General features: G+C 44.4%; 1 protein-coding gene across 3 annotated transcripts in view; it reads left to right on the top strand.

Moving 5' to 3' along the window:
* Window positions 1-12,504, top strand: part of nbeal1 (neurobeachin-like 1) — a 41,265-nt gene extending 28,761 nt beyond the window's left edge. For 2 of the 3 annotated variants that reach the window (XM_083937937.1, XM_083937936.1), the window contains 25 exons: window positions 21-329; window positions 440-589; window positions 706-863; window positions 1,102-1,226; window positions 1,778-1,904; window positions 1,997-2,145; window positions 2,238-2,371; window positions 2,516-2,617; window positions 2,899-2,994; window positions 3,280-3,404; window positions 3,497-3,637; window positions 3,825-3,955; window positions 4,176-4,285; window positions 4,627-4,744; window positions 4,925-5,022; window positions 5,109-5,225; window positions 5,378-5,467; window positions 6,079-6,188; window positions 6,426-6,598; window positions 6,709-6,803; window positions 7,992-8,108; window positions 8,211-8,372; window positions 8,543-8,691; window positions 8,802-8,937; window positions 9,971-12,504. In XM_083937937.1, coding sequence (XP_083794063.1) covers window positions 21-329; window positions 440-589; window positions 706-863; window positions 1,102-1,226; window positions 1,778-1,904; window positions 1,997-2,145; window positions 2,238-2,371; window positions 2,516-2,617; window positions 2,899-2,994; window positions 3,280-3,404; window positions 3,497-3,637; window positions 3,825-3,955; window positions 4,176-4,285; window positions 4,627-4,744; window positions 4,925-5,022; window positions 5,109-5,225; window positions 5,378-5,467; window positions 6,079-6,188; window positions 6,426-6,598; window positions 6,709-6,803; window positions 7,992-8,108; window positions 8,211-8,372; window positions 8,543-8,691; window positions 8,802-8,937; window positions 9,971-10,075 — 3,327 coding nt within the window. In that variant the 3' untranslated portion in view covers window positions 10,076-12,504. Of the gene's footprint in view, window positions 1-20; window positions 330-439; window positions 590-705; window positions 864-1,101; window positions 1,227-1,777; window positions 1,905-1,996; window positions 2,146-2,237; window positions 2,372-2,515; window positions 2,618-2,898; window positions 2,995-3,279; window positions 3,405-3,496; window positions 3,638-3,824; window positions 3,956-4,175; window positions 4,286-4,626; window positions 4,745-4,924; window positions 5,023-5,108; window positions 5,226-5,377; window positions 5,468-6,078; window positions 6,189-6,425; window positions 6,599-6,708; window positions 6,804-7,991; window positions 8,109-8,210; window positions 8,373-8,542; window positions 8,692-8,801; window positions 9,202-9,970 lie in introns of those variants that run through there. The other variant, XM_083937935.1, reaches the window with a different exon arrangement.
* Window positions 12,505-15,504: the final 3,000 nt, after the last annotated feature.

Below are 15,504 nucleotides of genomic sequence, written 5' to 3'. Positions count from 1 at the left end.
TAACTTACCTCTTGTCCCAGGTGTGTGCCATGGCCACTGCAAAGCTCAATGGTATCCTGCAGACCAAGGAGGTGTCCAGCCAGGACGAAGCCTGCTACCTGCTGGGTAAGGTGGAGGGCATTCTGCGGCGCTCCATCCAGGAGCAAACTGAGGAGACGTACTCCTTCCTGGTTCCTCTACTGCGAACGCTGCTCTCCAAAGTCCACCGCCTCCTCTACATGGAGCTGCACCTCCCCCAGCTCCCAGACACCAACGGCAGCCCGTCCTTCTTCGAGGACTTCCAGCTGTACTGCAACTCACCTGAGTGGCGCGTCTACCTCGACAAATATGTATGACATTGAGATTTATTGCTACGTGTTGTTTATAGAATATATTATATACAAATTTATTGGAAAATGTAATGGAAATGTCTTACGCTTTTACTTCCATTTGTCTTTAGATTATCCCGTACATGAAGCAGTATGAAATCGAAACATTCAGCCAAGGCCATGAGACCATGGCTCTCTACTGGAAGGAGTGCTATGAGGCTTTTATGGTTAGTCTGCATAAGCGAGAGAGGGAAAGGGGTGAGAGCAAGATCCGGTTCCAGGTTAGTTGAATTACTAATAAAGACGATAACTGAAGCTCCCGTATGTGTACAGACTCTATGACGGTTTGGTGCAAAGCTTGTCTCCCATAAACTCTTTCTCTTCGCTTTCCCTACAGGAGCAATTTGTGGAGCCTTTCTCACGCCGAGGCCGTCAGGAGAACCTACGCTACAACAGCATGTTGAAGCAGCAGCACAGCCAGAACAGCGCCACCCTCAGGCAGTGGAAGGCAGCACGCCGGGGTCTGGTGTGTGAAAGAGGGCCCTGGGCTGACAGGTACTGACCTCAACTTCTCTCCGTCTTTACCTTTTCATTTCTGCTGTGGTAAAACAAATCAGCATCTCAGTATGAACCAGAGCTTAATGTTGCTTCATTGTAGTTTATACTTACTAAAATAGGATGGAAGCAAATGTAGCAGCAGAAAAAAGTAGAAGTGTATAATTATAATAACCTATATAACAGATAAAGACTGGCTTTAGGAGTCTTACACGTGTGTTTTGTAACTTTCTAACAGGCAGCAGGATGAGATGCACTGGAGGGTGTCCAGTGCTGAGAACTTCTCCCGCATGAGGCTGAAGCTGGTCCGTAACTACAACTTTGATACACACAGAGAGGCCAGTGCTCTGAGAGACAACCTGGGTAAGACGTTACCTCACTACTTTACTCCTCTACAGTTCTGTTGCGTCTCTTAAATCTATGCTTGAATATTTGGACTTAAATTAGCTGCACTTGGAAATTTTGCACACGTTTGTGGCTCTATTTGGCAGCAAAAAGCACCTGCTACAGCAGACTTATTCAGTGAATAGATGTGATGATGAGGGATAAGTGTGTGTACAGTAGGTCATGAGCATACTCAGCAAGCCTCCCCTTGATAAACAGATTAAAAAGGACTGACCTTGACAATCCTCTTTAAGCCGAATGTATGTCCTACCCTTTCATCTGCTTTATGAGGATGATCCACTATGCTCGGTATTTATTAAGTCATGTAGAAGGGTGAGTATGTTGAGGGACTTTATTTACAGTGCCGAATCATAACAAAGGTTATCTCAAGAGACTTTCCATATAGAGTCGGTTTAGACCTCACTCAATTACTTATTCATGTCTTACAGAGAGCCAACATTTCCCCATTATCCACTCCACCATCTCAGGTGCCTCCTCTCAGTGTTTGATCCTCTTTTTGCTTTTCTCAGGTGTCCATCAGCAGCGTGTAAACCCAGAGTCTCTGCTGTTGGAGGCTGTCAAGCAGGTCAAAGTCAGCGACCTGGAAGACGACATCCTGGAGCTGCCGGAGGACGACCCCGCCGCCGCCAACAACCAGTCAGTCGCCAAATACAGCAATCACCGGGAAACCGCTTTCGTATCCTAGACACTAAGTCAAGAATTACAACCTTCCATTCTTTGTCCTGCAGAGTTGAGGCAGAGGACGCAGGCCAGAAGGAGAAGCTGGTGCTGTGGGAGGACTGCGAGCTGGTGACTGTGGTGGACGTGGTGCCCGGCCGCCTGGAGCTAACCACCCAACACATCTACTTCTACGACAGCAGCCAGGAGAAAGAGGAAGGTGAGGAGACTGTGAGGGAGGTGGACGAGAAAATATGGGTAAACGCATCACTAAACTTTTCCTTATACTTATTGTTTTCTCTTTTCCTGAAGGAGTGGGCCACGACTTCAAATGGCCCCTGTCTCAGATCCGAGAGGTCCACCTGCGGCGTTATAACCTCCGTCGCTCAGCTCTGGAGATCTTCCTCATCGACCAGACCAATTACTTCCTCAACTTCAAAAAGGAGGTATTTAGTCAAAACATTTAAATTGGCACTGACGTAATTTCAGATTCCTGTATAATTAGGTTTGAATTTCCATGATCACAGAAGAATATTAAATCCCCTCAAGCTCTTTTAAATAGTTTATAAAAAAAGATTTCCTATCGACAGGTGAGGAACAAAGTCTATAGCCGCATGCTGCTCCTGCGATCCCTCAGCCTTTATGGGACCCGCTCACCACAGGAGCTCCTCAAAGCCTCTGGACTTACACAGGTCAGGAACCAACGATGCAGAGCTCTCAATACAGATATCAAACCTTCTCAACATGCATATAAATGAATGAAATGTATGGCTTCATTGTGTAGGAGTTTATTATTAACTGATCTTTATTCTTTGACTCAAGCGGTCAGTCATCTGCCTTTATCTCTTTCGTATGGAAAGTTATGTTGGTAGCACAGAAATGCAAACAATCTCATCCTGTCACTTTATCGACAACTTGTGATGTTTTGTGTTAAACTGAGGAAAAACAAAACAAAAACTCCGCTTCTGCACAGAAATGGGTGAACCGGGAGATTTCCAACTTTGACTACCTGATGCAACTCAACACGATTGCTGGCAGAACGTACAACAACCTGGCTCAGTATCCGGTGGTACGTTCCTCAGTGAATACATTGCAAGTGTGGTGACTGGGTGGATGTTGATATTTGAGCTTACTGTGGGTGGTGATGGGTACAGTGGAGAGTGTTGTTATTGTTATGTATTTATTTTATTTATTTATTATAATTGCTATTGTTTATTTCATCTTTGTTCATTTTTCTATTATTATTCTATTTTATTGACTTTTTTATGTGAAATATTTTGACAATACCATCTTTTGTTATCTTTGAAAGTGAATATTTGAGCTAATATGTGTGTGTGTGTGTGTGTGTTACCAGTTTCCCTGGATTCTAGCTGACTACACTTCAGAGGAGCTGGACCTGTCTAATCCTCAGGTATTCAGGGACCTGTCGAAGCCAGTGGCGGTCCTCAACGAACGCAATGCCAAAGCTGTTAGAGAGAAGTATGTTCTACTCCTCCGTACATCCATTTATTACCATTATGAATAATCATTAAAGCAGCTAAAAAGTGAACTTTTTAAATGTGCCACATCAGGTATGAAAGCTTCGAGGACCCAACAGGCACCATCGACAGGTTCCATTATGGCACCCACTACTCAAACGCTGCCGGAGTGATGCACTACTTGATCAGAGTGGAGCCCTTCACCTCCCTGCACATCCAACTGCAGAGTGGACGGTAAGGAGACCAGTCAGACAGACGGTCATCAAACCGCTTTTCTTTTACTTTCCCTTCCATTTAGCTTCAGCGATGAAAGTAATTGTAATCATTGAAAGGAAGAAGGAAGTTTTAGACATGTATGTGCTCATCTAGCTGCTGTTTCTAGTGTTTATTAAAGATGCTCATCCGTCCCATCCTGCCTCAGGTTTGACTGTGCCGATCGCCAGTTCCACTCCATCCCCGCGACATGGCAGACCCTCATGGACAACCCCAACGACGTCAAGGAGCTCATCCCTGAGTTCTTCTACTTCCCAGAATTCCTTGAGAACCAAAATGGTGAGGTTTGAGCATGTTGTCTGTTATTATTAAAGAAGAACATTTAGCTAGTGCACAGTTCAACTACTTGCCAGTTTGGATTTACACCTACTTAACAGTAAGTGTGCTGAAAAACCTCTCTCTCTCTAAACATGGTCAAAAATACACTGTGTAGTAATTGTCCGATCCCTCTCTTCTTTTGCTGTCTTTTCCCTTGTCATTTGTTCTCCCTGTCGTTCAGGTTTTGATCTGGGTCGCCTGCAGATCTCCAAGGAAAGGGTAAATGACGTTGTTCTGCCAAAATGGGCCAAGTCCCCTGAGGACTTCATCTACAAGCACCGCAAAGCCCTGGTGAGATGCAGTCTCAGTTCTGTTGTGTGACATTGCTTCTTAGGGATCACTCTCAGTAGATATTGTGCACGAAAAAGAAATGTTGAATACTAAATGAACGGTAACCATGATTAAAACCTTACCTTAGCCTTAATATCAGTGCAGATTATCTGGTCTTTGACTCTGATGGATACATGAGACTATACTGTCTACACGATTGTATTCATATAGCCAAATAACATTTGAACGAGTATGTAGGGGATTTTATGATGTAGTCTGTGTGCTCATGCAGTTGTAGTTGTATGCTTGTAGTGGCTACATGTCTGTGTATTGTTTACCACCAAAGCTTGTTTTCCCGGCAGGAGTCAGAGCACGTATCGGCCCACCTTCACGAGTGGATCGATCTGATCTTCGGTTACAAGCAGAGGGGGCCTGCGGCGGTGGAGGCTCTCAACGTCTTCTACTACTGCACATATGAAGGTAAAGCATCCAGAACAGCTATCATGCTGTAATGTCACATCATGGTTTTATTCTAGTATTCTAGTGTGTAGCTATCGATTAAAAACACTTTACCCACTGATACAAAGACTGCTCGTGGGGACATTGACACTGCCTTTTGTGAATTGTCAGTGTTGTATTTTGATTGCTTTGGTGTTGCAGGGGCGGTGGACCTGGATGCCATCACTGATGAAAAGGAGCGCAAGGCCCTGGAAGGAATGATCAGCAACTTTGGGCAGACGCCCTGCCAGCTACTCAAGGTGCAGACACACACCAGACGCATGAAACCCTCTATATCTGTGTTGACGAATCCGATGTAGACTTTTATATGTGTGCGACTGCATAGGAGCCCCACCCGGTGCGTCTGGCTCAGGAGGAAGTGGAGAAGAGGAAGGCTCAGCTAGACTCATGTCCCCTCAACATGTTTGAGCACCTCAGCGACCTCAAGTCCTTCTTTGTCGAGGTTTGATCTCTCTTCTGCTCAGTGATGTTTTCTAATTTGTCAGAAGATGGTAAACTGAAACCTGTCAGGATTAAATTATCCAAATTTATTAGCATTAATTTTCCCCCCCTATAATAACGTGAATTTAAATTCTTTGCCCCGTCGTCTTGCAGGGCATAAGTGACAATGTGCCGCTGGTGAAGGCCGTGGTGCCAAAGAATCAGTCCCATTCCTTCATCACCCAGGGGAGCCCTGACACCATGGTGAGCCTTAGTGCTAATTCTAAAAATCATTATAGAGTCATTTTCCTTTTAAAGGTCAAATACTGTAATATGTGAGATACATGTCTGTTTTTATTATAAAGCAGGACAAGGTGCTATATAAATACTGTGAAAGTATGAAAACGCCATGCAACGTCCAAAAAGAAATGTACACAGCCTATATTCAGAAACTGTGCCTTTTAAATGAGATGATAGGACTTCTGTACAGTTGTGATGTCCCAACTATACTGTATATAGGTACCGCTGCAGTGCTGAAACAGTCATTCTCCTGCTGCAATGACAGTGTCAGACCCAGAAACGCTGACCAATCAGAGCTGTCTGGGGTCTTTTCAGGTGGTGGTCTTAAAGAGACAGGCGCTAAACAGAGCGTTTTAGACAGAGGATGAATATCGGTATATTCAGACAGACAGATTCAGCAAATTAATGTGTTTTTGAGCATTAAAGCATGTAAACATGTTCTAGTAGAAACCAAAATGTAAGTATAATATAAAATTAGCGTAATATGGGACCTTTAAAGTGTAGAAATTGTAAATTAAAGGAATGATTGAAGGGCAGGCGATAGACAGTGATGTCTTGATGGTTATTGTCTCCAGGTGACGGTTAGTCAGAGCTGCCTGGTTGGGACCCATGGGTGGCTGCCTTACAACAAGAACATTTCCAACTACTTCACGTTCATTAAGGACCCCACAGTGTCCAACACAAAGTGAGAACACGAACACACACACACACACACACACACACACACACACACACACACACTCACACTCACACTCACACTCACACTCACACTCACACTCACTCACTCACTCACTCTCTCACTCTCTCACTCTCTCACTCACTCACTCTCTCACACACACACACACAGCTCTCCAACCTTCCATCAGCTCTCCAACCTTCCTTCATCTGCATTGTCTGTCCTCCTCTCTCAATCTTCACCTAGGACCCAGCGTTTCCTCTCCGGACCATTCGCCCCCGGCGTGGACGTAACAGCAGGGCTGTTCGTAGTCTCTCACGATGGCAAGTTGCTCTTCAGCGGCGGCCACTGGGACAACAGCCTCCGGGTCACCTCCCTCGTTAAGGGCAAGACTGTGGGACAGCACATCCGACACATGGGTAAACACACGCCTATAGACATATGACACTGCATAATTTATGATACAGTGTTGTGACCATTTGTTTGTGTGTCCTGTAATAATCAGTGGTTTTATTCATCTGTCCATCAGACATCGTGACCTGCTTGTCAACAGACCACTGCGGCATCCACCTGATCTCTGGCTCCAGAGACACAACCTGCATGGTGTGGCAGGTTCTGCAGCAGGTCAGGACAGATATTGATCTGCAAATAGAGCTTTAAAGTGCATAAAACATGCAGGCACAAAACAAAACAGTACTTTACTATAATTTATTGTCCCCAAGGGGAAATTCTTTTCCACTTCACAGAACAGATTTATGGACAGCAGGCCGACAGATAATTACAGCTAGACAAGCACAAGATAACATACAGACAAATATATAAAGTGGAGTTCGAGTGTTTTCTTATCTTGGCCTTTTGTTGAGGGCTGCCATGGCTGCAGGCACCAGGCTTTTGCCATAACGAGCCACACCAGGGACCTGTACCTGCGTTCCAGAAGGTATAATGGCAAAGCGGCGGTTCAGTGGATGTGTGTGGTCCTGTGCTATTGTAGACGCGTGAGATGGCCTTGAAATTGAGCTCTGACAGTGTGGGTGTGGGGAGACCAATTAATCTGGCAGCTATGTTTGTGACACGTGTGAGTTTGACCCCGTCAGCATCTTGAAGAAGCAGGTGGAACAGTAGAGCAGGATTGGCTGGACAATACTTTTATACAACTGCAGGAGGAGAAGGGGGCAAGGAGTTTACGCAATGCCGTTCATCACTCCGTAATTGCCTTGAATAATTACATCCGTGCAGAGTGTTTTGTGATTTATTTATTTTTTTGTTTCAGTTATCAGATGTTTTTCAGGAAGCTTACAAGCCAAGGGACATTTTTGTTTTGAATTAAACCTATCAGATGGCATTTAATCCCTGGTGGAGAACCACACCCCAGATTACTCTGAGGGTTACTGTTACATTAGCTATAGTTAAGAGTGTGAGGAAATAAATTCCTGAGGTTTTAAATGTCATGACTGTGGAGGAGAAAAACACCCCGAGGCCTTAAAATGAATCAAGGTTGTTAAGTTTGAGGTTTGTGCTTGTTTTTTTTTTACTCAGGCTCAGAAAACCAGTTCTATTTTATGTGGGAAAGAAATGTGCAAGCATTCTTTTAATTTGACCATTTACTTGTGAAAATATTGCTTAAATGACACAAAAGTGCAACCTGTTTCAAAGTATGCAGAGATTATATGTTCATTTAATGCTCCTTTATTTGGTGGAATGTAAATTAATTTTTTTGGACTTTATTTTTTTATTCAGTACCATTTTCTTCCAAGTTTACAATTCATGACATAAAAAAAACAACCTGTGTTTTGTGTTTGCTCTGTTGTGCAGGGTGGAGCTCCCGTGGGTCTCTACCCCAAACCAGTCCAGGTGTTGTATGGACACACGGATGAGGTGGTCAGTGTTTGTATCAGCACAGAGCTGGACATGGCTGTGTCTGGATCACGGGTAAGAGCACACAAGGGACACTCAATTATACCTTAATGGTATTAGTTTTTGTCAAATATAGGCAAATGAAAAACTGTATTTTACTTCGCTCATGTGTCTCAGGATGGGACAGTGATCATCCACACGGTGCGTCGGGGTCAGTACATGCGTTGCTTGCGGCCGCCGTGCGACAGCTCCCTGCCACTCTCTATCCTCCACCTGGCCGTGTCCTGGGAGGGTCACCTGCTGGTCCACACCTGCCTCGAGGGCAAAGCAACGCTCAAGGTGCATGCATGTTGTTTTCACACACACACACACACACACACACACACACACACACACACACACAAGTAGGCTGAATCTCACTTTTTCTTTGGACTGTATGTGAAAACATGTGGATCATAGTTGTGTGAAAGGCAAAATGGATTCACAGGTGTTTTATTTCCTCTTCCCAGGATAAAAACGCCCTCCACCTTTACTCTGTAAATGGGAAGCACCTCTGCAGTGAGCCTCTGAAGGAGCAGGTGACTGATATGTGTGTTTCAGGGGAGTATGTAGTCATCGGCAGTGAGCAGGGATACCTCTCCGTCCGTGACCTCTACAGGTAAACTCCCATAGATCTTACAAATTATTATTATTCCACTAAAAAAACTGATTATAACAGCAGTCTGCGTGCATGTTGACATTATAGATATAATTATTTCTCCCGTGCAGTCTGTCTCTGTGTACGGAGCCCATGGCCATGAGGGTGCCGGTGCGTTGCGTCTCGGTCACCAAGGAGCAGAGCCACGTCCTGGTGGGCCTGGAGGATGGCAAGCTGATCATCGTGGGCGTGGGCAGGCCAGCGGAGGTAAAGAACTCGCTGAGGAACTACATCGCTCAGAGCCTGGAGGGATCGCCGCTCATGGCCTCCCCCCTGCTGGCCCCGCTTCGAGCTCGCTCACCAACCCGCCTGCTACACCAGCGCGACCAGCTGGTGTTTAGCCCCACTTCCAGCTCCCATAAACCCCGGCGGCTCTAGTCCCTTTCCACCCTATCCATTGCTGTAGATCTCTCTCACACAAACACACAGATAAACCTGCTGCACATCTCACCTGTGTTGCAATGCTTAGCTTCACTGTCCTCAAAGACCTTGTAATCCAGTCCTTCTCAGGGATGGTTGCCACCCACAGTCAGCCATTTGGCTTCATTCCTTCCCTAACTCAAAAACACACACACACACATTTCCATCTGAGCCACACAGATTTAACACATTCCCTCAGCACACAGCTGAGCAGACACAGTGGCCACTAGAACCGCAACTGTGACATGAAAACAACTCTTTGTGCTTACCTCATTCTGGGTTTTTTTTCAAAATATTTGGCATCTGCGCAATATTTGACTTGATTTGGACGTTGACCTGGGATAAACTCCATCCCCTGCTGTTTACCTGAAGTGTCATTATGTGACGTGTTTGAGTGTACTCTACCACTATAACAAATATGCTGTGAAACAAACTTAAGACTAATTAACGCTTCTGCAAACTCAAGCCATATTAACTGTCTAGCTGCAATCTTATAATGCAAACTAATAACCTTACGCCAAGATAGACTTAAATGTTTTGATAATGTGTATAGTATGATAGTGTAGATGTATCAGCGGTCGATACAGGCAGTCCCCCTCTGAATAGTTTGTGAGTCATCGCACTTTTCTGCTTTTCATCACTTATTTCTTTGATGCTTCACAAGTCAATCAAGCTCGAATGAACTAATCAATCACTCATGAATCATATCCCCCCTCCTCTTTTTTCCCCCCCGTTTTCTTTGACTTCACGCTTTTCTTTCCCCCACTCTCCCCCCTCTCCTCCATCCCACTGCCTCCTCCTCTTCCTCCACTCTTCTCAGATGCGTTCGGGCCAGATCACTCGGAAGCTGTGGGGCTCCAGCAAGAGAATGACCCAGATCTCCTCGGGGGAGACGGTGTACAACACCCAGCACGGCCACAACTGACCCTCCCGGTCACCCGAACCCCGAGCCCTTCCCCCTCCACGCACATCCCACATTCCTGTCACCCAGGTCGCCTCCATACCTGTCAATCATCATTCTGTTTGAGGACCTCCCTTCAGTTTCTCCAGCAGCTTTTTCACAGTTTTTAAACGGGTGGTGTTTTGAAGTTTATTGAGCACCATTAAGTCTGCATGTCCGTGTGTCTGTTTAGTTTGTGTGCATGCGTACTCCTGCTTTGGATTGAGCGTACGGCGCTGGCGCTGTGGTTCAAATCCAGAAGTAGTGCCAGCCTCAGCACCACCACACCCCTACCAACCACTCCCAATCACCAGGGCACCATCCCTCAGCTTGTCATCATCATTTGTACATGATACTACACAGGCAGCCTAATGTTTGTCCGTGTATTCTCAGACCTGTTCTTAGATTCGACAGATCGGTCATCTAACAGCTCTCGTATGTATGTGCGTATGCATTGCCATGCTCTATGTCAAAATATAGTTTCAAGTGGCCTTTTGTCTCCCCCACCACTACCTTTGATGCAGACAGGCGGGCCTTTGCTCTGTAGGCCCAGACCTTTCATGGTTGCCTCAAAGCTGCCACACAGCAGCCTTATGCAGTACAACAGCTCCATCACTCACAAGACCAAACTCTCTGCCTTTCCTATGCGTTTTTATACATATGTGTGTGTGATTTTTATTTGTTTTTTTAATTACTCTCTCCTTTTCTTAGTGTTGTTCTGTTTGTTTTATGGACAGATTTATGCATGTGCCCAGCATCTGTTCGCATGCATGGCATTTTTTTAGGCAATTTTGATACGAGGTAGCAAACACAGTTAAGAGATGGGGTTTTTTTTTTACACTTGGATATAGCCGGCTTGTTTTGTTCTAGAAACATCTGTAGTATATGTCTTGTCTATAATGTTACCATTTAAGAGATAGTTTTGTAAAAGAACTCACTACAGGCAAAACACTACATAACACAAGAAGCTTCCGTGTGAAGATGTATCACAGCAGTACAGAGAGAAAAGACTTTAAAGTCACGTAACACTTCATCGAATGTTTTAAGTTACTTGAATCCGTGTTTATTTATAAGTAAGTAGCAGTTTTTAAAGTTACACCTTGTTGCTTGAATACAGACCACGATATGGCATATTTTAAATTGTTCTGACTGTTCAGACGCCTGCAAAAGAATCCTCAAGGGCTTCATGAGATGTCAGTGTTAACAGCAATACAGCTCCGACGTCGGGTGGCTGTCGACGCTTTCTTCCCGTTTTCTGTCCCGTCTTGGTTGCTCTGCCAGCCCTCTATCTCCAGTCTTCCTGTAGCTTAACTGGGACACGCGACGCACCCGAACTCCCTCCTCTCATCATGGCTTCAAACTATCACCCTTTATTATTTCACTTTCTCCCTACTGCTCATTGTGAAGTGACTGATTTCAGAGGCGTTTTTTTTTCCTTTCCTTTTATGCGGCATCAAAAAGATTTGCATGCCTTGTTGCGGTTGCGTGGAAGACGTGTTTTTCAAGTTTGGGAATGAGATTTCTTTACTGTGTTATTTCAGAATCACAAAGAGCCACAGTATGAAGCTCCTGTGGATGAGACTGCGTGGTTTATATTTTTGCACCATACCTGTGTGTGTGTGTGTGTGTGTGTGTGTGTGTGTGTGTCTGATTTTGTGTGTGTGTGTGTGTGTGTGTGTGTGTGTGTGTGTGAAGCCAAATTATGTTGATATGATGTGTCTGATTCTGTGAACCATGGCTGGAAGCCCTTGATTATTCTGGCTCATGGGTTCGGCATTGGACACAGGGTTGCTCTTGTGGTTCTCTTCTTTTTTTTTTTTTTGTTCAACATGATTTTGTATTTTGTTTTTTATTTAAATGTCACAGTAAGATGGAGCGCAAAGACCAATCTGTGTCCTTCTTTATGAGGTTTCTGTAAAATGTTTTTCTTCTTTCGTTCGTTCACATTTGTCATTCAGACAAAAGACCACTGTTTGAGTTGTTCCACGACTGCAACAAACGGAGTGCCTTTATCCCAGTGTGGTGTTAACACAGGTTTCTCTCATCACTAAAGCTCATCGTCCCCCGACCTTACCGTAAATCAAATCAAAGCAGCATTCCAGATGTTAAACCTCTGTGAGTTTCAACGGGAACCACGAATATAGGACTTCAACGCAAAATCAAAAAGTACTATTTTGTGTCTTAGCAACATTCTCTGTGACTGTCACCAAATGGATGTGTGTGTATATCTGTGATTATTTATGAATACAGTATATAATGTACAGCATGATTTTTATTTCAGCGTATTTGAAATGTACTTTTGCACTTTCCAGGTACTAAATTGTAACAAATTGTCTAACTTGGCTCCCTAATCTGTATAAACTGCTTTGTATACACAAGTGGAAAATGATCATTAAAGTCTTGTCTAAATTTAAGTGGGTTATATGACGCGTGGTTCATCCGTCTGATGTCTTGACCGTAAAAGAAGAATCAAGAGTGACTGCTACGGCTAAGGTAAAAATGTCTTTCCTCATCAGTTTCGTGCACAGCTATGAAACAGAAGCATAAAGATGTAACATGCCAAGTTTTATTCAAGGAAATTCCCAAACTATTGGAAGCAGTAGTGTCTGTAAGATGAAGGATATTTAAGATGAAACAAAGGAAGAGAGCCGTCCTCCTAAGCTCTGTGTCTTTGTGCTTTTCATGCAGTGATCTGGTATGAGCAGATGGACGCTCTCTTCAGTTCGCAGTCGGCAGCCGTCCACCAGCTCTCGTCTAAAAAGGGTAGGGACAGAATTGTACGATGTAAGACAAGTTACCTCTAAGTCCATTTTGTAAAAATGACACATCTGGTTACTGGCATTAACAGTATTTATCTAAAATGTTGTGTAATTGTTCGAATAAGGAAATATGTCTAAGCAGATAGTCAGGTCGTCCTTAGTGCCACAGGGCAGGTTTTATCTTATCAAACTCTCTGTGACGTAGCCATTTATCTGAGCTTATGTGATCTATAACCCTTCAAATAATATTCCAGTTAAAGGTTCACTCTTTAAGATGATAAATGTGCTGTTTCTTTTCTTAAATTGATATAGTTGAGCTTTAAAGATCTGCCTCCCTGATACACATCCTCCCTGAAGGGCTGATTCAGTCATTGATGTGTGTTAAGATGCGTCTGTGTTGTGTTCTTACCTATTTTGAACATCTCCACACACACGGGTTTATCAGTGTGAATGTTGGGGTGACCTGGCATCCAGTCACTGTAAATCCACTCTGACCCGTCCACCCATGACGCCTTCTGATTCTGAGATGTGCAACACCAACACATATACAGTTAATCAAAACATTTGCACAATATAAGCTTGATTAAACCATTCTTAATAAAAAACAGAGAGCATATTAACATATACAGTGGTGGACGAAGTATTTCGCCTTAGATTTTTTACTTAACTAACGTAAAAAGTAGCATTAACACTTTTAAAATGACTGTGTTGGAAGTAAAAGTCCTGTACATGTATATTATTATTATTATTATTCGATTGTTTATACTGTTGCATCGATGCATATGAAGGATTTTATTTCTGTAGTATCTTTTTTAACATCTGGCCTTGTTTAGTGACAGCACAGAGCATTTTAAAAATAAAAGTGCAAGAGTCAATGTTTTACCAAGTTAAGAAAAACACTATCTGTCTTGTTGATAACATATCTGATGACACTCTCCTTGGCCTCCATTCTGTGCCAGCCAGACTGTTGGCGTCACAGTCGGAAAGAACATTAATAAAAAAGAGTGATGTGAGATAGTTTTCCAGAACATTGAAAAGAGGAACTTGCCTTGACCATGCCCCCTAGCCAGGTCAACTCAGGGTTGCTCTCGCCCCCCTTGGTCACCAGGGAGACCAGGCGGGAATGCAGATCACCAGTGGTAACAGATGCAAGCTCAGCATTTGGGGCGAGAGCTCTGCATAAGGCCTGGTAACAAAGGACACAGAAAAATGTGAGATTTTTGTTGTAGAGCATGGGTGTCAAACTGATCCAGTAAAGGGCCGCTGCAGCTGCAGGTTTTCATCCCAACCAATCAAAAACACACCTGGTCCAACAAGTCAACTGTGTGAAGACAGTTCAGATGATTGAGTAAGTCGAGTCAGGTGTGTTCTTGCTTGGTTGGAATGAAAACCTGAAGCCCCAGACGCCCTTTACTGGATCAGCTTGACACCGATGTTGTAGAGCCACAAACACTGATTTCAAGTATGTGGAGTTCTTTGCAACAAAACACTAGTCGTGTAATTGTAATGGGAGGTGTAATGCGTCTAACCTGTGCATCTTGGAAGGCCAGCGGCGTTGGGTTGAACTCATAGCAGTTTCCGTTGATAACCTCCCCCTTACATGCCACTGTTTCTGTCTGAAGCCCAGAGCTGGAGCGCTCCGTTTCCTGTCTCAAGCCCTCTGGGATTGTAAGAATGGGTTCAGTGCCCTGTCTGAAATCATCTGTGGCTGACATAATGGGATTGGTTCCCTGTCTAACAACATTTGAGTCAAGCGGTTCAGTTCCTTGCCTGAAACCATCTGGGAGCGCCAAGAAAGGTTCGGTTCCCTGTCTGAAACCATCTGGGATAGACATCATGGGTTCGGTTCCCTGTCTGAAACCATCTGGGATAGACATCATGGGTTCGGTTCCCTGTCTGAAACCATCTGGGATAGACATCACGGGTTCGGTTCCCTGTCTGAAACCATCTGGGATAGACATCATGGGTTCAGTTCCCTGTCTGAAACCATCTGGGATAGACATCATGGGTTCAGTTCCCTGTCTGAAACCATCTGGGATAGACATCATGGGTTCGGTTCCCTGTCTGAAACCATCTGGGATAGACATCATGGGTTCGGTTCCCTGTCTGAAACCATCTGGGATAGACATCATGGGTTCGGTTCCCTGTCTGAAACCATCTGGGATAGACATCATGGGTTCGGTTCCCTGTCTGAAACCATCTGGGATAGACATCATGGGTTCGGTTCCCTGTCTGAAACCATCTGGGATAGACATCATGGGTTCGGTTCCCTGTCTGAAACCATCTGGGATAGACATCATGGGTTCGGTTCCCTGTCTGAAACCATCTGGGATAGACAACATGGGTTCGGTTCCCTGTCTAAAACCATCTGGGATAGACAACATGGGTTCGGTTCCCTCTCTGAAACCATCTGGGAGATGAGAAGCAGAGGGTTCCTCTACTCGGACCCAACCACCACCATTTTTCTGGGCTGGGACATCTACGGGGACTGGAAGACAGAAGCGCTTAAGATTAATATACAGGCTTAAGTATAGTGAGATTATATTGTGTATAGTACATCGAAGAAAACAATGCTTTAAAGAAACACGACAATGCTAGGATGTTGATGTTTAACAGGTTTGATATGTTCGCCATCTTAGCTTATCCTCTTAGCAT

The sequence above is a fragment of the Echiichthys vipera genome (assembly GCF_963691815.1).
Source record: "Echiichthys vipera genome assembly, chromosome: 23".
In the NCBI taxonomy this organism is placed as follows: Eukaryota; Metazoa; Chordata; class Actinopteri; order Perciformes; family Trachinidae; genus Echiichthys; species Echiichthys vipera.
The sequence above is the reverse complement of the archived record's forward strand: the minus strand, read 5'-3'. Positions and strand labels throughout refer to the sequence as shown.